This window comes from Fopius arisanus, unplaced genomic scaffold (genome assembly GCF_000806365.1).
Source record: "Fopius arisanus strain USDA-PBARC FA_bdor unplaced genomic scaffold, ASM80636v1 scaffold00018, whole genome shotgun sequence".
Taxonomy (NCBI): Eukaryota; Metazoa; Arthropoda; class Insecta; order Hymenoptera; family Braconidae; genus Fopius; species Fopius arisanus.
In genome coordinates this window covers 848217-873888 of record NW_011887757.1, presented here as the reverse complement: position 1 = coordinate 873888, position 25672 = coordinate 848217, and the positions used below count along the sequence as shown (strand labels likewise).

Below are 25672 nucleotides of genomic sequence, written 5' to 3'. Positions count from 1 at the left end.
TCGGTAGATAATGTTAGAAAATTCCATAAGATTTCTATCGACAATTTACAAAACTTTTCTCTATCGCTGGAAAATCTAATGATTTGTTTTTCCCATACAACCTCCTCAAAATTTCCCATTTTCCCATTTTCCCATTTCATCTGCATCATTTTTTCTCAGTAAAAACAGAGAATTCCCAGAATTCCACAAGAATTAATTAATTAACATCTGGATTGTTTTATAACTAATTGATTATCAGTAAATGTTATAATTCGTGCAATAAATTAATAAATTCACGAATACATCGATTCATTCGATTTGAAAATTAAAAACTGAGAAATTAATAAATATTACAATTATTGATAGAAGTCTTATAAAATTTTCATTTCGCTTTTCCATATTTAATGAAAAAATGCATGCAATTTATGGAAAATTGCAGTAACTAATTGTTTATCGAGACTAATATTTTTGATTATCAGAATTATTACTCTCGGGATGAGAATCTTTCTATTTCTTTATTGACAAAGAAACAAAAAATATTAAAATAAAATCAACTCCCGAATTTTCCCTTCCGCATTCTTATCAATCTCCTCCTTCTCGCATTTATCACTAACATTTCACCGTCTCCTCATGATTACTGTTTTTCTATTGCGTATTTTCACTCTGAAGGTATAACCACATACTCATGCACAACTTTTCGATATTTACACCGCTGACGTAACAGTACGATTATCCCAAATTAATTTCAGTATCGAGAAAGTACAAGGAATGAAGAAATGAGAGGGAAGATATAGATAACCGAGGGCTTGTGAATTTTCTGAATGAAAGGCACTGTATTGTGAAGAAACTATTTTTTTTGTTCATTCCCCTAGGGTGCAGTCATTAAAATGTCAGGAGGAACTCGAGTCTTTATTTATCTGTCTCTTCACCCTTTGAAAATGGGTCAATTCGACTTTATTGCTGTTCGCAGAAGTTAATTCACCTGAATCGATACTATTTTTATCGTATTGAGGCAGAAGCCAGTGCGGAAATTGTCCATTATTTAATTTCAGTAACGAAATGATGAAACCAGATAAATATTTTCTTTTTTTTGATTTTCGCTCGATTTCTCGAAATCCGAGGGATGTAGCGTCATTTTCCGTAGGACCTTTTTTGTGGTCCTCGTTCTGCTCTACAAAAAAGGCTCCTATCAAAATTTGGCTATCTCTCGCGGATTCACGGGTATTCGCCAAAAACCGACTGATACTCAAAACAACTGTGCGACAGAACAAAATATTTAGAAATCGATATCTCGGGATCAAACGATACGATTTTGATGAATTAAGAATCGTTTCAAAACTTGAAGAAAGCTCTTGACGCTGAGATAGAATTCGGGGAATTCCACTCTCGGGTTCTCGAGTTATTGAATATTGTTTCACCACTTCACTACTGAATTCACGGGAAAAAACAATACTACTGATTGAAACTCATATTATTATTGAAAAAATCGTACGTGGGTAGACAATTGAAATAGAAAAGTCGATTCACACTAAATATCTCCGTAATTATTATTTTCTCTATACATTTTTGGGTCGTTGTTATCTCCAACGATAAAAAACCCCACCCATTTACATAAACGCGAGTTGAAGACTTAAAACTACGAAATAAATCAATATCCTATAATCGTACAAAGTATAAGTAACAATGGTATAAGTAATGATATATCCAAACTGTATTTATATTTTTACATGTTTCCATTAGCAATTCGTTTTTTTCTTCAGCATCTGATAAAACTCCACAGGAGAAAATTAATAAAGCCCCAGACAATCGTCACGAAAAAAAAAAAAACCCCTCCAATAGTCAGGAAAATGATCTAGTCAGTGGCCTTCAGAGAAAAGAAAAATAATCATTCTTGTCCTTAAACCTAATCCATACGTAATGATGAAAATAATAAAATAATTACACCGGAGTGATCTGATCTCCCACAAATGAAGAAAAATTCCCTTAAAACTAAATCTAATTCTAGATGATACCAGTATCTATAGCTAAATAAACAATTCTATAAATCATATTCATTTTTCGTAATAATCGTACATGTAATGTGATTTCAGGCAAAATCCAGGTGATTACAAACAGCGAATTATTATTTTGAAGACAGAATTTCATTCGAAGATGAAGGGACACAGCCAGTGGTGGTGGGAAAACATTCCACCTCAATTTAATCGACGAAGGGAATGATTTTTTTTAAATCATGTTCCTGTTTTAGATAATTAACGTCATGCTGTCCAGTAATGATAATAATGAACACAGAAATTAAACCACGGCACGCAATATTAAAATTCTCTGTCCGCTCAACCATGATTTATCATTAAATTCGCCAATCAGTATTTCCGTCTGAATTAATAAATATTTTTGCACTGGGGAAAATTCCGAATGAAAAAAGTAAAATGCAACAAGTCGACACTTCGACCACTCGAGTTTTTGAGAAATATCTCCACATCGATCGGAGATATCGAAATTTTCCATGGAACCTTTTTTGTAGAGAAAAATCAGACCTACAGAAAAGTCTCCCACAAAAATGGCGCTATCTCCCTCGGATCCCGAGATATCCCGCGAAAACTCACCGGTTACTCTTTACCCTTCGCGCCTGAATCCTAAAAATCTCAGAAAAATTGAAAAACAATTTCCGATCCTCGCAGACATCTCTTCGGCGTTAATCACGGAATTTCCAAGTCCCCAGTTCAAAAACATCCCCCGGAAAAATTCATAAAACAATAAAATATCGACCGGATAAATCCCCGACTTGCGCATCGATTAATTTGATTCGAGAAAGAAAAAAAAAAAAAACAAACGGAGCGGACCAGCCTGCGACGTGTCTCGTTGTCTATTCGATGAAGGCGATAAGAGAAAGAAAAAATATATATATAACAGTCTAAATCAACGGACACGCTGTGTTTTTTTTGAGCTATCTATAATTGCATATATTCATCCATTAATTTAAAAAGCCAACAAATTGTTAATTAATATCACTTATCGTAGGTATTTCTGCATATATAATACGCCTCATTATTAATTACTCGTAATGTACAAAACTAATCGTATGGTACCTTCCAATATATTGATTACTCGATTTATTATCCAATTGTAATGTGCTTATCCCTAATTAACTCGTGTGAAGCCTTTATGAGGCGATAGACTCCACTCATCATCGTTTTACGAATTTTCATCGTCTCAATTCTGATAAAAAAAGTCATAATTCCGAGGGGGACATGATCTCTGGAGTTTCTTGTTCATTTATTTTCCCATGAAAATTGAGGATTTTCTGTGGCTCATTGTGTGACTAGGCTGTCATTGGCTGGTGCGTTCCTGAATTATTTATTCACCTCTCATCTCACTGAAATGGTCTCCGTCTAATATTAATTACAATTACCTCAACACATTTTCCGTCATTTCAACGTTTTTTGCACTGCTCTATTAATTCCGCGTCATTCATAGTTCTAGTTTTCATTTTTCAAATGATAAAACTGTTCTATTAATCGAATTTCCCCGGGAATATCCGGAGAATTTTTTTAATTAATGGGAAATCAATCCCCAGCCAATAACTCTCACACCTACAGCTCGCGAAACTCCAGAATTTCTTGTCCTGAACTCGAAAGATTCCACACACGATTGAATAATTTCGGCAGTTTCATTCTTCACGAAAAATGCAGGCAATTATGCATTTATGGCATGACATGGAAGACATCAAAAATAAGAAAAAAAAAAGGAAAAAAAAAAGACATCCCTGTTACTCTCAATGGATTAAATTTCCAGTTAATGATTCTCGTTTTTCAGTCCCAAAGAAATTGATGAATTAATCATTGAAAATTTCGTGTTAAAACTGTAAAAATACGTCTGCCATAAGTCATTAGTGGCGAATAAAACGATTGGTAATATTCAATAAGTGGAAAAATTTGTGCAACAAATCCAGGCCCCTCCCCATTCCGACGAACACGTGATTGAGCATTCAACTTAATCGACATTTCAGCTGATTCCAAGCATAAGTGGCATCAGTTAAAAATATATACGCAATATATACGCAATATATATTTATATATTTATCTGTGGTGATTGGTTGCAGTCAAAGAGCACCCTTCCAGTTTCATTTCTGAATGTCTTTGCTGGTGGTGGCTTTGGATACCTCCTGGGGTTTCGTGAAAGATCCTGAATTGTGTCTGCTCCTGGGCTGCTGCTTGCTGAGATCACGACTGCTAGAGTTGGCCGAGTCATTTCGACGTTTTGAATTATGACCGAGCCTTCCCGAGCCAAATGACCCAGTGCGATTGCGATACTGGGTCAGATTAACTGATGATTGTTTCTGGAGGGTTGCAGCTGCTCCTGAAGTGGTTAATGTCACTGTAGATGATCCTCCAGAGAGACGACGTACTCTGCTAGTAGGTGAGGCCTCACCTCCACTCTCAGAGACACTACGATTTCTTCTTTTGTTGCCGAGAGGGCGGAGGGAACCGAAACCCTGAAGCATCTCATTTATCTGAGGCTGGAACACCAACAGGAATTATTATGTCAAGGATTACTTCAATCTGATTAATTTGATAATAAAAAAATTAGGTAATTATTTATTTATTATTCATTTATGGAATTGTCTGATCCCCAGAGTGAATTTCTCATGGTGTTACTGATTAATTACATTCACTGATATTTCAAAAGATAAATTTACCTCGACAACTCTGAAGTCTTCGATATTTTTGAATTTCGAGAGGTATTCTTCCAGTTTTGGCTCGACGTGGAGTTTATCTGCGTGTTTGTAGTACTTCAGGAAGGCCCAGAATTTCTCCAATCCATACAATTGACCTGAAATCAAAATAATAATCTAATGCACGTCTTATCAAATAGGACAAATGCTTAACGATGTCATTATTATATTATCCTGTGGTCTACTTTCAAACTCCACTAATGGGTCATCGACCTAGTGGTGTCAGCGAATCCACAGATTTACTCTAGCACAATTTATTTCAGCATGAGAATTCCTTTCTCCTGCTGGATAATATTTTCTTGTGCATGAAATAGAAATTAAAGTTGAGAAAACAGATCAATCCGTCCTATCCCAGTAAGGACTTTCATTTTAGAAAGAATTTTTTCTGCAGATCGTAATTATTTCGGTGTAATTTACCATTTTCATAATCGACGATCGTCTCGTACTGGAAGTCTTTATATAGCTGCGGTCGGAATTTCCTCTCAAGACCATAACTGTAGAACCGGAAGAGGCACTCAAGGCCATACCGATATCCCTCGACAGCATCCTCCTTGGCGACTGTCCTGAACTCCTCGTACATCGTACGATTAAAATTCTCTCTCAGGAAGAACGACCAGAATCTGAACAAAGTGTTCATCTCCTGGGACTGTCCAATGCCCAATCTCTTTCGTTCTGCAAATAATGCAATTGATTAAAGATCCATTTGATTTCCCCAGGAAGCAATTCTCCATTAATATCAAACTTCAGATCTGATTTTCTCAACAGATAAATTCAGTCGGGAAAAGAAGACAATAAATTATTGGAATCATCATTCAATATCAATCAATCATTCATAAATTGATTTAAAAAAATTTCAAGGGCATTTTTGGGACTGATTACTCACCTTTGAGACACCTGGAGTGGTACTTGTGATAGACTTGCTGTGTGAAACCATTTTCCTTCAGCAAAGCATGACTGGGATGTTGAAAAGTGGGTAAAGACGAGGGTTGACTGCCATAGCTGCCAGCAAGATATCCCTCATTGGGACTAGTCCCAGCACTACTCCCAGTGGAATAAGTCCTGGGCCTGTGCTCCCTGACATCCATAATCCACCCCACATGATGCTCAACAGGTGGATTATTGCTGTGTCTCGTTTTGCGTTTTCTAGGTGTTCTTGGATCAACAGCTGGCTCATCCTTGACAACAGCAAAGAATCTGGGAACAGCACCACCTCTTCTTCTGCACGGTCCACGTCTATCACTCCTCTTATCACCCTTGCGTTCTCTCTTATCGGTGGATTGAACTGGAAGTGACGAGGATATATCCATGTCCTCTGATGATGGTGGAGGTGGTGGCACCTCTGGATTTGCCCTTCTGGGGGCTTTCGGCGCCATTTTTTCGAAGGCAGCCTGACTTATGATATTCACTGTCTTGTAACTTCCTATTGATGAGGACGAGCCGTATCTCTGGCCATCCTCTGTCCAGAGATCTTCCTCGTAGTAAAAGAGACCGTCGTTTATCGCTTGCTCCAGGTCTTGGGTCATCTTTACCCGCGTTGTCCAGTCACCTGTGCGATCGTGCCCCTCGTGTTTTGGAATTCGGGAGGGAACTGTCTGGGTATTTGGAGCTATTTGCGTTACAATCAACAATTTGTTTATGTCACCATCGGATAACTCGTAGTCGTCGTCGTCCTCGGACCTGGGGACAGAGTAAAATTTTTTAGAGGGACTTTTACACGACGGGGGAAGGAAGTAGCAGGAATTTTGGTCAGATTCTTAAGTCTCAGCAGGACTTTATCAGTCGGGAAAAGAAGACAATTATTGGGAAATCATCATGTGTGGACAGAAAGTTTTTCATTACAATTGAAATTATTAAGATAGAGAGTTTTGACGATTTTTGGATATTGAAATGCTTTTAGAAATTCTCTTGGAAAATCGTGAACTAGAATAAGTAAATTTTTTCGCGGCCAGTTTTTAGCCAATATCTCGAAATTGAAAAAAGATGAGTAAATTTTCATAGATAACTTTTTTGTAGCTTTCATTTTTTTCTATGAAAAATGCTTCTACGAAAAATTCGCTATGTCCCTTCAATTTATTAGAGATATTGGCTAAGAACTGGCGTCGAAGAAAATACTCTTATCACCACTTCGTTACTGAATTTTGTATTTTTTTTTAAATGACAACTCACCATTCGGAAAAAGCATTGTGTCGTCCAGTGGGTGGTGGTGTATCAAGCTCCTCATCAAACTGAAAGTCCAACTCCTCTCGTTCCTCCTCCTTATGCTGATCACTCTTAAAATTGGCCTCAGGCTTGTCCCTGGGTGGTTGTTTAACTCTTCTCTTCACTTCCTTCCACACGTCATTGGCCGGTGTCTCAACTTCTCCATTGATTGGCACCCTGGGACTCTTGGATGAAATCGAAACCGAAGCCGAACCCAAAGACGTGGACGACGAACTCTTGCTCTGGGATTTAGCCTCCATCTGCTTCACTCTGACAGACCCCAGACTCTCACTGCGATTGTGCGATGATTCAGAGGATTTCTTAATATTATTGTTTGATGTCTGTTGGTCCCTCGTGGGATCAGAATTTGTTGCAACATTAACGGGAATAAATTCGGGTACATCGGGATTGAGGGTCTCACCTGTGGACGAGGATACACTTTCACATTCACTGAGTCTGGACGGGACTATGACGGACTGGAGGACACGAGGTTGTGGTGGTGTTGGAATTGTGCTCAGGGGAGTGGCTGCTGGACAAAAATGGGATTTCTCGGGGGGTGGAATTTCAAGACGGGGAAGAGGTACTTTGGAAATCTCGGAGTCTGGGTAAGAAGGATTTGTCGCTTCAACTGCTATCGGCCACATCAGTGGATCCAGGACTGTCCTCACCTGAAATTCCATAATTAGCCATTCATCTTCTGAATTATAATCTGAATGAATTCAATTAATTTAATAGAGCAATCCTTAACATCTTTGGAGGTATCTCAGCTATTTCGGATCATTAGACTATTTACCCGTTTGAATTATTACGTAAACTAGTTTTAATTTAATTTTAATAAAAGAAAACTAGTTTCAAAGTCTACAGTCCAATCGTTGATAGGAGGGAACATCTTGCAACGTGTGCACACGATAAATCACGGGAATTTACCTTGAAAAGGTCGACCATCTCCAATTTGTCTGACTCGAGAATGGATTCGATTACGAGGGCGACATCAGTTGTGAGGGCTTGGACACGGTGGAATGAGGCTATAAGTGTTATAGGGAGAAAACCCTCGGCATCCATTTTACGACGCATGAAAAAGTCTCTCAGCAAATTCTCCTCGCTGAAGTAGTACTCTATCTGCTTTCTTATGTACTCTTTCAGTGTCGTTGTGTCGAGATTTACGTAGCTCGTTGTGTTGAAGAAGAATGTACCCATGTAGGGCATCATGTACGATGGGTCAGCATTATTGAATTGTTTCATCTGGGGGAGAAAAATTTTTCAGTCTCTCGTGCCCTAAATTTCATTTTACTCATCATGCCATTTTTATTATCGTCAGATTTTTTTCGTTTTTTTACTTCAACGATTCTCAGAGAGATTCCCTACTTATAGTCATCATTATTTTTATTTCATTATCATTTATATTAAATAATAATATCGGAAATTGTGAATTGATAATGGAAACGATAAATATCAATTCACAGTGAAAATTAATTTATTTAGTCTCAATCAATTGAATTCGATCTGATTGAGGTGTCAGTTATTTTTTAATTATGATTGTTTATTGTGAATTTATTATTTTAATTGTAATAGTGGATTGTTGGGGAAATGAAGTGTTGAATTTCGGTGGGAATTTTACCTGTGAAAAATCACCGGCATATTCCCCAGAATAATCGACTTCGGGTCTCTGTCTGTATCCCCCAGGTCTCGATGGACCACGACCCCTGCCACCTCGTCCCCTGTAGCTTCTACCCCCTCGTCCACTCTTGAAGCCATATGCAGGCCTCTCATGTTCCCGTTCTCTCCAGGTCTCCTCACCTGTAAAAAACACAATTTACATTAATAATACTCCTCAACCCCATCCACAAGAATATTTTTACTTTCATATTTCAGTTCTACTTTCGTTAATCCTCACTGATTTTCAGAGAGATTCCTCACTTTTTGTCATCATTTTATACAGATAAATCCTCATTTTATTTCCATTTGATTAATTAATCCATTAATATATCATTCAAGCTAATCAATGGTGAGATTTTATGTTAGATTTAAAAAATTGATTAAATATTGATTTTTATTAATTTCATTTTCAGTTGATTAATTAATTAATCGATTTGCAATTTAACAAAATAATTATGAAATCTAGTTTTGGTTTCAGAAAAGTTATTAAATATTGTTGCTAGTCATCAGTTAATGCAGATGAGTCCCGAATTTATTATTAATTAATCAATTAATTGATTTCCAATTCAAACAAATCAATCGTGATATTTTTATTTGAGTTTAAAAACATTATGAGATATTGTTTCTCCCTCAAATGCTCTGACTAGTCGTTTTCTCTTACCAGTATTTGAATATGAAAGATTTATAAAAAAAAATCGACTAAACCTGATTGACCACTTGGTCAGAAAATTGTTAAGAATTTTTTTTATTGCAAATACTCACTCTCACTACATCGTTCTCTGTGATTTTGATGCTTGGGGGAACGCTCTCGTTTCCCCCTGCTTTTCGCAATGTCTATTTCCAATGGCACCCATTTTTGTTTATTTACTACAAAACAGAATATTAATAACGCACAGGTTAAAACACCACTCACTAAACTATAAAAATTAGTGAATAACACTGAATAATTATGGGATTATTCAAATTTTGTTAGAACAAAACAAAATTCAATCTTCAATAAAAAATAATATAACAAATTGAACTGAATATTTAAAGATTTAGATCAATGAGATCATGAATTGCTCTTCATTTTAATCTTTTTCTTAATTTTAAATCTTTCAAAGATTTTTTATTCAAGTGGAACATAATTAATGTAATTATTTCCGCTCGGAGATGAAAGCAATGCAAATGCATAATTTGTTTGATAAATCCAAATGCTCACTCTTCTTTTTTTTGTCATTGGTATCCGTGTGCTCATCACTGTCATCCTGACAGTGATTCAGCTCTTTATTTTCTTTCCCCTTGCTCTCCACACTGATGGCACTGCCTTCCTTGGAGTTGCTCGACTCCTCAATGCCGTTTTGTTTAACCGTCGGTATCGCCGTTTTGTTCTAAATAAAAAGATAAATAAATAAAATAACCAACTGGTAAACAACGACAAGTACATTTTTTTCGAGACGAGTTTTTCCACCGTTATCTCGAAATCCAAGAAGTCTAGCGATTTTTTTGCAGAAACATTTTTTATGTAAAAATCTGAGAGCTACAAAAAAGGTATTCATGAAAATATCGCTATCTCCCTTCAATTCCGAGATATCGGCTGGATATACTAGATATACTGGCCTAGAATAAAATTCACTTATCGTAGTTTACCGCTTCAGAAAATAAATAACACTCGAGCGTAAGAAATAATTAAATACCGAGGGAAAGTGTCTCAACGCAATTTGTTCAATTTATCCAAACGACAAGTTGACAAGATATTTAGCGTACGATGTTGATTTAGCAAAAAATTCTACACCCACAGGTGGATAATACGACACTGCGGGTTCTAGCTTTTGCGGTATTTCATTGCATGCATGAGGTAATTGTCCGACAACTGCATGAAAATTATAGTCGAGATGATGTGTGAGAAATGTGATAAAATGTACCTCGCCTTGAGCTCCCAGAGACGGCCAGTCTCCAATATCTGTGAAGTCACTTGCCTGAAAGATATTATTGCATTTTTCATTTCAATGTCTGACCTGTGACGCTAAAAATCACGAATTTTTCTACTGACCGTTGAAATAAATTAAACTAACAAATGATCGTTAAACTAACAAATGATATATAATTTATTAGCACAAATATCTGTGCTTTTAGAAATGATGTAATGAAAGGAAAATTTTTCCGTCGATTCTTTTTTTATCAATTTATGACATAAAAATCGCTCTAAATTTTATTTAATAATATTACCGAGGGAGTGGATGTTTTTTAATTGTCTTCAATAATTTTTTAGGCATTATTCAGCGCTCATTACCTTTTGATTATATTTTCTTCTGTCTTTTGGCGCCTTTACGATCGTCGGCTGAACACCAGTGGTTGGACCGTTTTCTGGAATCATAAAAATTGATGAATCATGAAATTTCAGTAAAACAACAAAAATATAATAAATTAAGCTGTGAAATAATTAACGTTTTCATTTTTCGAGAGAAGAAACGAGTGAAATTCGGGATTTAACAGAGAATTTAATGGATATTTTTGGAAATTTGAATCATTTTGAAAAGAAAAATAGAATTGCGAATTCAATTGAGGGCTAGGAATTTTCTTTTTGCGATTTTGAATAAAGAGACGTAATTATAATCATGATAACAGTTTTAATAGCTGTATAACAAATATTATGGAAGAAGTATTAAGGAACTAACGTATTAGATTTATTACAAAATTTAAATGACGAGGATGTAACCATTAATAATTCCTATCATGCCGTTATTTTTCTTATCTTTAAAGAAAAATAATGAAAACCCCAAGGCAAATCGTAAAACGTATTTTTGATATTGTCCAGCTGGAGAGGCCATCGAAAATCTAATCGTCGGCCTTGAAAAAAACGTTATGCACCGTAAAAAAACAATGACTATTGACACGTAAATTTATTGACACTAAAATAATCTACACATTTCAAGCGATGAGTTATTGTAACAATCCATAAACCAGAATCGAGTTCAGTCTCAATAAAATGACGTTTCTGCGTTTCTAGTAGTTTTTAAAATAAAAATATACTTATAAAAAAAATAATGAATGTTAAAAATCGTGTAACTGATAGGGCCAATTTTTATTATTTTTTTTTCTGAAGAGATTGAATTGCCAAACCGCGAGTTTCGTTTTTCAAATCGACAAGTTGATTTTCAACTTTCATTACTTCATCCGATTAAATTCCAATTTGCAATATCTGACCTTCGGATAAATTAATTTCACAGGTGTTTTGGCTTGAGGAAGAGTTTTAAGAGTTTCAATTAGCAATTGGCTGCAGCTGTAAAACATTTTGTAGTGACAAGTTGAATTTTTTTGCATTGAAAAGAAAAATTACGCAATAAAAGAATTTCTTGTTAAATTATACGGTAATTAAATCAACAATTAGACCTGCGAAATTGGAAATGAAAAAGGATTCATGTAGACAGAGAATATAATTTTTTTTATATTTATTTATCATGAATGATTAATTTTATGACAAAGTGATAAATGGAAACGCAATATTTCCGTTAAATATCGATTCTTCTCGAAAACTATCGATTTCAGAAAGAAACGCCGGGGGACTTTTTTGTAGCCGATTGAATTTCCCACAAAATAGGTCTCTTGATATTTCCTCCTGAAATCGATAATCTTCGAGATAAATCGATAATTAAGGGGAATATAAAATAGAAATTTATCATTTTTCATGGAAATGCAGAGAAAAATTATTAACAAAAATTACCAATAGCCTCAATTAATTCTGAATTGAAGCAACATAATGTGGAGTTGATTCATTCCCTCGGGATAACAAATCTTTTTAATCAGTTCTTAGAATTTTCAAAATGATTCAACATTTTTGACGCGAACAATCACTTTTTGTTTGATTTTATCATCCACTACAAAAACATTACAAACGAAAAAAAAAATGGTTTCGTGCTTTTTCTCGCGTGGCATCAAACCAACATTACGTAATTTACATAACAGCCGATACCTAGTGCTCGATTCACGATGGAGTGAAATATTCTGAACGTAATATCAGTCTCGACAAAGCGCCAGAATCCCCAGATTATTTTAATTAATCAATTTCCAATAAATTTACAAGACAATTCAGCAATAGAAAATCCTTCTCACCGAATCCAAAAAATCGCGAACGTTCAAGAATATTTATGAGTATCAAATATTTTTCTGTCTTATTCCGCAAAAAAGTTTAGATGATTGCAAAAAAAAAGAAACTGAAAAATTTTTCGTCTCCAAATGCTAGAACTTGCACTTCTATCAGATTCCGCTCGCGAGTTAATTAATTCACACGGTTTTAAAACCGATTAATTACCGGATAATCGATTGATTGAGGAATTAAGTCGCGAATTAGTTGTGCGAATCGATCGTACGATTTTACTGTTATTTTTGCGTGAAGGGGACACGCCTTTTCCACCCTCTGCCCCTCGAACAGATGACGACAATTTTATTTTAACCTTTACTCTGGATCCACTGCCAAGAGTCTATCTCGTCTCATTTGAATGCTCTCTCATTTTTTTTCTCTTAAACGTAAAGTGAGTAAAAATTCCGGGGGTCGCATCTTTAATTAGTCAAGTCAGACAAAATATAATTGTTTCAACACTAACAAACAAATACAATAAATAAAAATATCCTCATCCGTTTTAACTCACGTTTCACTCCGCAAATCTCGTGCCCATTAATTATCATTTTTTCCACTGCTATATTCCCACTGATAAACAATTCAATTTGTTCATAAATAATTATAAACAATCTAGTATTCACTCAACACCGAAATAGATTTGTGTAAAAATTCCCAAAACATTTCCACCACCACAAGATCACTGAATTTTCAGAAATGTTATTTAAATAATTTAATGTTAATTGAAATAAAATTTTGTATTTGAGGAATCGCAGATTGTGGAAGAGTTTGGATTAATTAGAATCGTTTTTTATTAATCAAATGGGTGGAAATAGTGGGAATATATACAGAATAAATTATAAAAAAGGATAATAATTTTTAAAACAAGAAAAATACATTGCAAAATTCCACTTAACGGATACGAGATATCGCGTTGGACGAATGAATTCGAAATGAACGAATGCCGAATCTAGAAGGCAAACCTGAAAAGAAGGGAGTGGAGGTATGCAGTAGCTGTCTACTGCTTCGTAAACTATTAATTATTTAATTAATAATTAGACTAATTGCTCACGAGCATTTTGAATCTCGCAGGTACACAATGTGGAAATATCGGAAATATCGGAATGAATTTCCGTCGGTCAGAGAAAAAAATAATGGATTAATTCACATCCGCTAAATTTATTGTGCAATTAATTCCCTTGGAAAATAGAAGACAGAATGTGTCCAGTTGCGGGAAATTCCGTGTAATTTTCCGCGGAACTGTGCACTTTTTGGTATGCGGGAGGAAAATTGCGGGAGGTGATCATTATGTCACTGACGGGATGAAAATAGCAGATGAGGACACGCGTCGCGACGCTCAGACGTCGGGGCAAATTGTTTCTCTAATTTTAATAAAATCAGAAAAATTGTTACACACGATTTTAGAAATCGATTAATCGGAGAACCAGAATAATTGATATTATTTCAATTCCAATAATGATCCTTTTAATTTCTCAACGAAAGGATTCAACGGATTATTTAATATATGAATCATCAATTTTTTATAATTTTGAGAGGAAAACTGTAATTATTTGAATTTTAATAATGATGCATTCAATTTTCAGCGAAAGGATTTTGCAACCTATTCAATATATTTCTAATAAATAAATACTCATACATAATCCTCAAAATGTTTATAAAAATATATGATATATAATATATTAATAATTTTTAAAGGAAAATATGAACGAAATAAAGAATTAATTTATTACTCAATTCAACAAATTCTTCCTCTAATTATTATAAAATAAAAAAAAATATAAAAAGATCATTTGCGGAATCAATTAATCCCCTGGGATAATTTCAATTAATGAAATTGTAATTGAGAGTTGTTGCCTTCGAAAAGAATTATAATAATTTTGTAAAATGAATGCGTGTGGATGTGAAAATTATGTGGGAATGAGGAGAAATGATGATTTTGTTTGCATTTTAAATTTATCTTATCGAAAAATGAATCCAGATTTTTATGCATTGAACGTACTGCTGTAGTTGAAGGTTTTAATCTGCTCTTATCGCAATGAAATTGAGTAATTCTACAGTGGCGAGGAGCCACTGGTGTAAAATCGTCTACAATCGGCTTCCACGTATGTGAATTACCATAAATTTGGTGCCACGTGGTATTTGGACCATTAGGTAACGTGTAACTGAAGACTAATCACCAGTAATTATTTTCAATTACGTCAATTTGATAGATCAATAGAACGATTAAAATGTTTCTACACTCGAACGATTTTTGTTTTTCTCATTTTCGTTGGATTGTGTCTATAGAATTTTTAGAGATTTCGAAACTGTTGTAAAATTTATTAAAAAATTAATCAATTGAATTTTAATTGCACGAAAATTGGAAATGAATAAAAAATCGCGTGGATTTATTCTTGATTTTCAAGTGATTATTCTAAGAGAAAAATTGAATTTAAATCAGAATTGAATTTCGAACATTGAGGTTCATTGAATTCTGAAGGAAATTGGGAATTTACTACTTTTTCCATGGGTTTGTTTAAATTTTTTCAAACGCATCATAAAATTTGATTAACAAATCTCTGATCCCTGAATATCCTCGAATAAAAACGTGTGAATATCTCCGAATCTAAGAGAGATACAAAAATTTTTCTGGAACCTTTTTTCAAGCTCTCATATCCCTCTTTAAAAAAGGTTCTACGGAAAATTTCGCTATCTCTCTTTAATTTGAAGATATTCCCTGAATTCCCCAAAATAGAAAACTCCGAAAAAAAATTCAAACATAAAACACTTCCGATGTCGATCCGGAAGTCAAGGGCCGATGAGAAAATCGTGGGAAATTATCGGAATATTTATTAGCAACGGAGTATAGAGGAGAGGGGATTGTCTGGAGGATAACGAGAATAAAATGATAAAAATAAGTAGAAAAAGGAAAAGATCCACGTAATAAGAGTACACGAGGCGTCTGTTGGCGACACCATGAGACCAATAACAGAACTAAAATCGTCACACGGTGAAACGAGATCGGGCCCTTTCTCAGATACATTTCCCTACGTTCATCATCGCAACTCCAATCCACGACACATAAAACGCCCATCCACCGCCAATCACTCGAAATCACAAATCGACTTGTGAAACTGAATAAATCATCCCGATTCAATATTTATCACGAATTGCCATCGGCATGTCAAAATTCACCTTTCACCAATCAATTCTCAATATATTAAAGAACATTTCGACCTCCAGTCGAAAGAAATGAAAAAGGAATGCCAAAAAAAAAAATCTCGCGAACTTAAGATTTTGAGGCAGTGTTAAATGTCGATGGATCTCGGAACGCATTGGTTTTCTGAAAAAATAGGAAGAGAGGTTTTTTGTTCGGAATTTAATCAGCTACAAAAAAGTCATCTGAGGTTTTTACGGTAAATCGGTAGTTTCGGAGATAAATCCGTGGTTTGAAATTGAAAAATTATGATTTTGTTTAATCTACGGATTTTGTTGTTTAAACATTAAAAATAATTAAAGTTTTCCTTCTTCCTTTGGGAATTTGAACTGTTATTAAGTTTTTAATCAATTTAGAATAAAAAATGAAGAACCAGTAATTTTTTGCGTTAATTATTTCAAAATGCTATCAATTCCGATTAATTAATTCACTCTGTTATTAACAATCATGACTAAACAAATGATTTCTCAACAATAATTGAAGGATTATAACTTCCTCTTGGTGACACTCGACTCCCGCAAAGTCTCGAGAAACTACTCGAGAATTCCTTAACGAAGAAATAAAATTCCAATTCCAATAAAAAAGAGGCTAACAAAATCGTCAACTCAACTTCGTCATTTTTCGAAAATATTATCTTAACAAATGGCGAAAAAATTTCGTTATCAATGTTTTCCACCCTATTAAACGAGTCTAAATAATAATTTATCAATTTATTTTGAAAACCCATCTAAAAATGAGACACGACCTGCCGATGGCAAAACCACATTCATTAAAATATTTCTTCAATGAAATTTTGACTAAATTCTCGAAAACTCACCAGAACTCGGCTTTCCCTGCTGTAGCTGTGTCTGAAGCTGTGGCTGCAGCACTCGTTTCTCCTTCTCAGCATTTCTATCCCCCAGATTAACAGGAGCCGGTGGAGGTGCCCCCTGACTCCTGATCCAGGGATTGACAACAGGTAGAGGTGCCTCAACATATTTAACAGGAGGTACCTCCTCCTCCTCCTCAACCTCCTCCTTCACATGATTCTCCCCAGAGTGTCGATCCCTATGAGCTGCCCTCTCCTTGCTGTGATTCACCCTCTCATCACTCTTTCCCCGGTGATGTCTGTCATGATGTCTGATCCTCTCCCTGTGACTCCTGTGCTCTCTACCCTTCTCCTGTAATTTTTCCTTCCTCCTGGCAGACTTCGGTGCAACAGTCTGAAATTCCCCATCACTCGCCACATCCCCATTGAGTCTCTCCTGCTCCTGCCCCCTAGACAAATCCCTCTCCTTATCACCAGGTGAATTACCCCTCGTTCTCCTCTCGCTCTTCGTTGAAAATGAATTAAATCTCCGTGAATTTTTCTGATAGGACTTCCCTCTGGCACTCTCCTTTCTCTCTCGGGTTATCGGTGGTGTAACACTCACCTGTCCAATATTCTCCTTATTATTGTCCTTTATTGTCCTCTGCTGGGTGTCACCAGCACTTTTTGGATTTACAACACTGGCATAAGACACACCAGGGCACTCCTGGGCATCGCTACCTCCCTGATTTCCCACTTTAGCCGCCATATTGACCAGAAAATGTGAAATGCACACGAGGTTACCAGAATATAAAGTTGGGTTATGCTCGTCGGCTTGTGCAACACTTTTTTTTTCTCTTTCTCTTTCAAAATTCAATCAATGGGCTAATTAAAATCTAATGCTCGAACACTCACGAACACGTGGGCCCCGAGCCCTCCACGATGATCATCAGTTCTTCCTCCAGAGGATTATATTACCAATTTTATTAACTCCACATTTTTCTCTTTATTTATTTATTTATTTTTTTTCGTCAGTGAAGCCTGACTCTTCTCGAGGGCATCCTGTCCAATTATTTCACTGCCACTTCTCCACGCAACTGTCACCTGGTGATTTATGATTTATGATTTATCGGTTATTGTAATTTTTTTTTCCTTTGGGGGGACTGAGGGGTCTTAGCAACGGAAAGAAAATAATGGAAAAAAAAAAATAAAAGTAATCGACCGATGTGCGACTCCTCGTGGTGGCAACCGAGGACTGGGAGCAATGGCTCCACGAGGGGAACCGCGTGCGCACTAAATAAATATCCACCCCCTCTTTTTTTTTTTCTCTCTTTTTCGGAAATTAATTCGCAATTTTTATGGGATAGGGTTAATCGAGGGGTGGGTATTTTTCCTGTTCAATTGATATGGCGAGGAGTTATTGAGGGTTTTCACGACTTGGGGGAGGACTCTGGGGCACGAGAGCCAAATGCTGACTCGGCGTTTTTCAGATCTATTTATTCGACATTTTTTTTGTCTTCTTTTTAATGTACCATTGACTGACTCACCGGTCGATGGGTTTTCCTCGTTTTTATCGTCTCAGGATTTGTTTGACTTTTTTTTTTTGTCCACTGGAGGTATGATGGAGGTGAGCACGAGGCACGTTTTCGTTTTCTCCTCTGGGGATAGTTATCTTTTTTTATCGTCTACACGTTTTTCAATTTGAAAATTGGAGATCGTTCTGGTGGCACTACGGGGATGAAGTTTATGGGGCACTTGTCACTGGGATGTAAATCAGAAACATCGCGGGATGGAATCAGTTATTTTATTTTTGGAGGATTCAATAGCGCAGACACATGTGGCCAAAATGCTGATCCTCCGCCGACTCGCCGGGTTTCCGGTCTACCGGATGTACATCGTGCGCATGCGCGCAGTTGTTCCATTAGTGGATGCACAGAGGGCGCAACTTCCGGTCGACGAGCGGGAAAATTCAATTTTTTTTACCTGTCCATTTTATTTCTACAGATGTTTATTATTATTTATTATTTTTATTGTTATTGTAATTATTATATCAATAATTATTGTTATTGTTTAGAGTTTTCATTCTTGTTTTCATCCAGATATTTTTCCGAATAGAATAAATAATGCAATCATCAACCTCAAACGTTTAATTAATCAATATGAATTAACTATTCATAATTAATTAATTAATTCAATCAATTAATTGCGAGTAATTGAAGATATTGGTTAGTCATTAATCATTTTGTTCCATTCTTTTTTTTTTAACTTCATTTTTGTCTCGATGACTTTTTTTATTCTAAATTTATAACGTCGTTAAACATTAAAAAAAATTATTGTCCACGAGGCGCTTATGTTTTTTTAAATAAAAAAACATGTGCATATGACCCCGCACTCCCATGATATCAATTAATATAATTTCTCCGATAGTTAAGGCTTTAAAATTCAATATCTTGATTTTATTACTCTCCTGTACATTAATATTCATCAAAAACAATTAAAATAGTTACAAAAATTAGTCTCTTGTAGATTCTCTATAACATATTTGTACATAATTCGTGATTATTAAAATTCTGGTACTTTCTTTTAGATTTATTGTTTAGCGTGGTGTATTGATTCGTCAGGTGGTCAAAGCAGTCTCGAGAGGATTAAGCGTGAAATACTAGCCTCCCATCGCCAAGAGTTAATTCAGAGGTGATTTAAAATCATTAGATTTTATTATCAAATTAACACTATCCGGAGTGACAGGCCGACGTCAACTGCTGACTAGATATTTTTTCGTATAGCGATCGAAGGCTTCGGCTATTGTCGATCTGTAAATGCAATAATCAAATTCTTGTTAGATTATCCAGAAGATCGATGATAATTAATGATAATAATAATGACCTGAAGACTTTCTGGTGTAACAAATAAGCACTGACGTGACCAGCATCGATGTACCTGATCTCTGCTCCCGGCCAAATTTTCTCCAGACTCATGCAATTGTCACGAGGTACATAGGCATCGTCTTTAGCGCAAACAGCAATTATCAAATTAGTGTCCACTGGCACCTCAAAATTCCGGAGATGAGTGCACTCGTCCATTATGCCACGCATAAACTGGAGAGCTTCATGCTCACGTCTGCTAGGATCTTGAGAATCTTTATCCCCTGGTAGCATGCACACATCTGCAATTGTCCAAAGAAATAATATTTTCATAATTAATATAAACATTTCAATAATTAAAAAAATAATACAGAAGAATAGGTTCTGCAATTCGTTATCCAGTCGCGTTTTCCACTCAGAATATCTCCAAATCTGAGAGAACAATTATAACAAAAATAATTGTTTTCGAATTTATAAAAAAAGTCATTTTACCGAGTTGTTAGTGCGATTTTACCTTTCAATGCTTGTGGATCACTGGGTTCAAATCGACTGGAGATAAGACTCAAGGGAAACATTCTAGCTGCTGCCTTCTCAGCAGCATCCGACTGCTCTGTCACGTCGAATTTCGTACGATTCATGATATCTTTTCCATTATCATTCGACTTATCACTCTTCAATTCTCTTATTCTAGCTATACTCGCTGGAAAGTGTTGAGCAAAATGCTGTCCCGCCAGGAATGCATCCTACAAAAATAAATAAATAAATAATCACAATCTGGCATTTAAAAAATAGCTAGAAGACTTCAGACGCGAAATTATAAAACGTAATCAATCAAATTTTATTCATCAAAAGACGACGAAAAATTTAAATCCCATAAAATTCTCTAGGAATTACAGTTTATGGGAAAATGATCAGGAAGTTAATTCTGATGATTTCTGGGGATTTAATTGTTTCATCGGTTTGGGTGATTTTTAGGAGGAATTAATAATAATATAATAATTACTCACATCTTGATCGACTATTTTCACCATCTTGGCAAGATCATTCTGATACATCGCATCTGAAAAATATTGCGATTGAAGCAAAGACCAGTTTATCGACTCGGCCATGACTCCCTTAGTGAAAACAGGTGAGGCAGTTGACCAGGACAGGCAGGGAATTAATGGAATTGGTTTTGGCCAGTTGGTTGCAGCTAGCGAAGCCATCTACGTCCAAAAATAAATTTGTAATTCAGGGAAAAAAATTTGAGGGATGATTTCGGAGGAACGACGAGGATGTCCTGAGTTTCACGCGATGAACTTGTGATACTATTAAATTAATTTTATCAACTAGTGGAACCAATTCTCTAGGGGTTGGAGAAAATAATGGACTCATGGCATCCTCGGTGAAATAATAATGAGATTTTACATTAAACTCACATGTCCACCCATTGATAGGCCAGTGAGACCCATCGGTCCAAATCCCTGTTGCTCACACCAATTGAGTAATACAATGCATTCCATCATTAAACCACCGCCCATGATAAAAATATCCGAGACATTGTGCAAGCTAGACCGCCTGTCAACAAAATAACAACATTATATACTGTGTGGGGAGAAATTTAAGAGAATAATCTAGCATTTTCGATAAAGATTTCATTGCGAATTTATGGACGAGATCCACAGAAATTCTAAGGAAATCTGAAGTTAAGGGGAATTTCTCCACTGAATATCCAATAAAATTGATTTACAAAAAATAGATAATAGTTTAATGAGGAAATAAAAAATTTCTTACACTTGATTCTCAGGTTTTCTAATGCCGTAGAAAGGATTTTCCACTAGGAGTGATCCGATTCCCCACTCTTTCAGGAGAGGTTTTGCTATTAAATTTCTTCTTCTCCAAAAGTACTGCAACAATAAAATTTTTAATCATGAGTGCAGGGGAGGATTTAATCGAAAAATCCAGAGAATTTATAAGAAAAATCTATTTGATTTCGATTTTACTTTGATGTAACTTATTCGCAAGGTTTTTATAAAAAAATTAATGAATGGAAATTAAATGAATTAAATTGAGTGGATGAAAACAAACTCACATGATCGCCGGTTCCGGCTAAATGTAAACAAACGGGTTTTGTTTTGTGGGAGGACCATCTGTGGGGGAGGATCAGCTGAAAATGACAATTTTTAGTCTCTTCTGGCATGATGTTGGGCAGGTGATGCTCAAATGGAGACTCGAAACGGCCTTCAATTATGTGACAGTCCGACCACTCCTCGTCCTGAATAATTGAGATAATTTTCGGGGTCATTGGCTGCTACACTTGGTAATTGTGGAATAAAGCATTGATTTTTATTACCTTAGTTATGGTTATTGGATAATCACGAGGAATTAGATTATAACATGCTTCACGATTTGCAACGACCTTTCTAAATTCGAATATTCTGAAAGCAAATCAGTTTTTTTTTCTAAGCCAATGTCTGTGCATTTATGAATTTTTGTGCTGAAAAGAGTAGTAAAAAAAATGTGTGACGAAATTATTTTGGATTTTTTGGAGAAGTCGGGAAATATTTATTTTTATCGGGGAAATTCGGAATTCATGGGAGATAGATAGAATTTTTATTGAAGTCTAGTAGAATTCTTGAGGAATTGAAAAAGGAATTGGACTTTATTTTAAGGAGAAATCTCAGGTTTTTCGTGGATGCGAAAGTCAAATTCGTGTGCATCATTAAAAAAAAATTTTGCGACTGCAAATGTTTAAATTTGTCATTCAAATGATGAAAAAATTCTGAATCGGTTGCAACACTGAATAAGAAAATTATAAAAAATAAATTTATTTTCAATATCAAAATTCTTCCTAAAAATTTCAAATCTTGTTAGACAACTGATTCCAATATTAGAAAGAATATTGTCAACAGAATTTTCCCGGTGGGAAATTCTTCACGTTTTCGTTTGAACAGAAAAAAACTGTAAAAATCGAAGATTTTCTACAGAAAATATCTAGATAAAAAAATTATACAGACAAATGGAATTATACAGAATTTTTACAGAGAATAAAATAAAAAAACATTTCTTTCTTGGAATTCAGGAAAGATTAAAAAAAATTGAAGAAGTCTCTTGATTAATCAAAAACGTAAAATCAAGAAAACGAAAATTGATTTAGCAAAGTGATTTACTAATGATGTGTTGATGTGCAATATCGATTAAAAAATTATTTCTCCTGCTGAAAAATAATTTAATATTCTAGGTTACCTCCGAAGGCTCTCCGGGTTGCCCCAGCCCTTCGTAAAAAACTTAGTCAACAAAAGTCTTCTATAAACAGCGTCAAGTCGACTAGGCATTGCGCAACGACAATAAATAACTTCACTTAAAATTTATCTAAAAAATTTTTCACAACTGTTAAAATTTCGACCCGAACTCCAGGACTGATTCACATGTTCATCTCAAACAAATAAATCGAATACTCGTCGACTCGACTCATCGACATGGAACTGTTTATTATGTATGTGGAGGATAAAAAAAAATTAGTGGAGGGAGTTTTGACGTAGTGAAGGAATTTTGGAGCAAAATACCCCCACCTGTCCGATTGTTTATTTGTCATGCCAAGCGAAGAGAACGGCGGTTTTTTTTGAAAATGTCTTTTCCATTTTACAGTCATAATCCTCATGATCAATCAAGTGAAATCGATAAAAGACGATCGATTGATACTCGATTCTTAGAAAATCAATAAGAATTTTTGAAAAAATCCGCGTAATTCTACTCACCCAATCTGTTCTCTGAAAATAATCTGAGGTTAAGGAGTTATCCATATCTTTTCAATGTTCATGCTTTTTTTTGAATGATCATTATTTTACCTTCGATATTATTTCCAGACATGTCAATCTTATAATTTCTTTTCCCTCATTTTATTTCGAATAAACTCTTCATCTTTCTTAACTCTTATAAATGGCTACAACACCACTATTTAAAAAATTTCCCCTGCCATATAATTCGCGATCTAGATTCCACCTTTTGAATTTCTATACTTGAAGTCACTTAATCTTGTAGGATATCTGCTTGTGTAGATGTACTATTAATCTCCTCCCTTCTGGAGACATAAATGATTAAAATTCATAAATCATTGATATATTTCTTATAAATTCAGGGTGTCGAATAAATATTATTAGATTGGTATTGTGCCCGTCCCTGGGTTGTGTCAAATCGAATATAATTCCTTCAATAAATCGACGACTCATCGATAGCGGAAAGCATGAAATTTTATTAATTAACTCGTTGGACATTGCACATCTCCTTCCTTCGAGGCTTTGAGACTCATCACTTCGCTGAGAATCTTCTTTTCCATATCCAGAAGAGCCGGGGGTTTCTGGTACTGAATAAAAAGTGAGAAATAAGACTGACGAGAAAATTAGTGATAGAAATAATAAACAATTAATCGAGATCCTGAAATTTCACCGTTATGACCAGAGTATTGAACTGATGTGTGAAGGAAATTCTCTCCTGTTCAGGCTTCAAGGCAATTCTCTCTAAATCTGGAATGTTCAGCTTCTTAAAGTATTTTTTATTAGTCGTCCGAATAGTCAGTGTTCCATCATTATCAGCAGTTACTGAATAAACCTCTTTGGGATACGGAAGGTTTCTTATCCTCCATTCCAGACCTGTCTTCGTGATTCTCCTCGACAGAATGGGCTGAAAGGATCATTCTCATTAATCCACCACGAGATGCCAATCGATTATCAATTGATGATGATTTTATTCTAAAAAACGTACAGAGTAACAAGTCGATTTGTCTCTTAATCGAGTTTTCCGGGAATATCTCTGAATCTAAGACCCCCATCGAAATTCTCCACAGGACTTTTTTTGTAGAGTGAAACGAAAACTGGAGAAGAGGACGTTACGAAAATTTTCGTATCTCTTGCAGATTTGGAGATATTCCCGGAAAACTGATCTGTTACTCTAGTTTTCTATGCGAATGATTTCATGAGGTTTTTATCGGAATTATTCTCACAGCAGATGAACTCTCTCGAATACCACTGATTTCGAGATTATCCTCTTTTCTGGGCTCCGGATCACCAATTTCCACTGTCCAACCAACATCCTGTCCCAGTTTTCCTTTTTCTCTCCATGCCCTTCTCGTCACAACATTTGTCTCTAGGTTATATTCCTCAACAAGTTCTCTGCCGTCCTCCAACAGAAAATGTACCTTTCGTTTTCCTACAATAAATTAATAAATAACAACTGGATAATAAACGTCTGATGAGACTGAACTTTGTTTTCTTTAAATTCAAAATAAAATTCGGATCGTGATTTATAAAATGAACACGAGAAATTTCTTTTCAAATCGTGAAATCTCAGTCAATTATTGAATTGTAAAATTGTTTTTCTCTTGGAAGGTATACTGAGATAATCATTCCTGCCTATTATATTTATTTGTTTCACATTATTATCATTTATCTTATTTATTTATTATTGACATTTTAAAACGAATCGTTTTCAGACGAATTCAAGGAATTGAAGAAGAAATGAGAAGAGAGTTAAAAAATTGAATTAGATAATTGGCAATTAATGTAATTACGATAATTTTTTTTCAATCCATTTCTTTCCAGAGCCAAGACTCAAACAAAGGATTAATTAAGAAGTTATTTTATGACGATTTTTCTCTATTGATCAGAGAAGATGATTTTTTCACTATTACACTGACATGTCGTTTTATTGATTTTTTAAAATCGTTAATATTATCGAGAATCTAGAGAAAATAATCATGCAATAATGGAGTACTTGCCGTCTTGAATAATTGCTGTTTTTTTTGCTTTCTGCAGAACACTCAGCCACTGCTCAGACGCCATGTCTAAATAATGGCATTTCCATGGCAACCAGCTCATACGTCACAACCGGAGAATTGACCGCCATATTAGATCGATGCGCTGTACCGCTGCGTACTCGGCTCTCGAAAAATGGCGGGAGTAACCAAAGAGGATTGACTAAAGTAGAGGCTCAGTTCTGGAGGTTTGAGTGACCCCAGCGGCATCGTAGTAGCCGACCCTCTGGGGTATCTGCTCGTTAGCCGAATCAGCGACTTTTCAGTAATATCCCTCCAGCTTCCCTTTTAATAACTCTGAGCTCTTCGATGCCTCAGATTCCACTGACTGGAATTTTTGACGAGCTGATTTCAAAG

General features: G+C 35.4%; 3 protein-coding genes across 7 annotated transcripts; all 3 read right to left on the bottom strand.

The window, feature by feature from the left end:
* Window positions 1–1501: 1501 nt before the first annotated feature.
* On the bottom strand, window positions 1502–18532 carry larp (La related protein). 5 transcript variants are annotated; one of them, XM_011300541.1, is made up of 13 exons: window positions 18214–18532; window positions 16697–17770; window positions 10839–10912; window positions 10471–10524; window positions 9768–9936; window positions 9329–9433; window positions 8529–8707; window positions 7838–8152; window positions 6878–7578; window positions 5595–6388; window positions 5129–5383; window positions 4676–4809; window positions 1502–4495 (listed from the first exon to the last, which is right to left on the bottom strand). In XM_011300541.1, exons 2-13 carry the CDS (start codon window positions 17433–17435, stop codon window positions 4100–4102), a joined length of 3915 nt encoding a protein of 1304 aa, XP_011298843.1. In that variant the 5' UTR covers window positions 17436–17770; window positions 18214–18532; the 3' UTR covers window positions 1502–4099. The 5 variants fall into 5 exon arrangements, with proteins under 5 accessions (XP_011298843.1, XP_011298845.1, XP_011298844.1 ...); XM_011300543.1 differs by lacking the exon at window positions 9329–9433; XM_011300542.1 differs by lacking the exon at window positions 10471–10524.
* Window positions 18533–19093: 561 nt separating this feature from the next.
* On the bottom strand, window positions 19094–23180 carry LOC105263995 (uncharacterized protein C4orf29 homolog). Its single transcript, XM_011300540.1, has 9 exons — window positions 22753–23180; window positions 21860–21944; window positions 21599–21781; window positions 21301–21413; window positions 20946–21084; window positions 20535–20732; window positions 20042–20270; window positions 19550–19829; window positions 19094–19476 (listed from the first exon to the last, which is right to left on the bottom strand). The coding sequence occupies exons 1-9, from the start codon at window positions 22839–22841 to the stop codon at window positions 19419–19421; spliced, it is 1374 nt and encodes a 457-aa protein (XP_011298842.1). The 5' UTR covers window positions 22842–23180; the 3' UTR covers window positions 19094–19418.
* A 203-nt stretch (window positions 23181–23383) lies between these two features.
* On the bottom strand, window positions 23384–25498 carry LOC105263994 (protein DPCD). Its single transcript, XM_011300539.1, has 4 exons — window positions 25280–25498; window positions 24506–24711; window positions 23953–24186; window positions 23384–23869 (listed from the first exon to the last, which is right to left on the bottom strand). The coding sequence occupies exons 1-4, from the start codon at window positions 25377–25379 to the stop codon at window positions 23765–23767; spliced, it is 645 nt and encodes a 214-aa protein (XP_011298841.1). The 5' UTR covers window positions 25380–25498; the 3' UTR covers window positions 23384–23764.
* Between the last annotated feature and the right edge of the window lie 174 nt (window positions 25499–25672).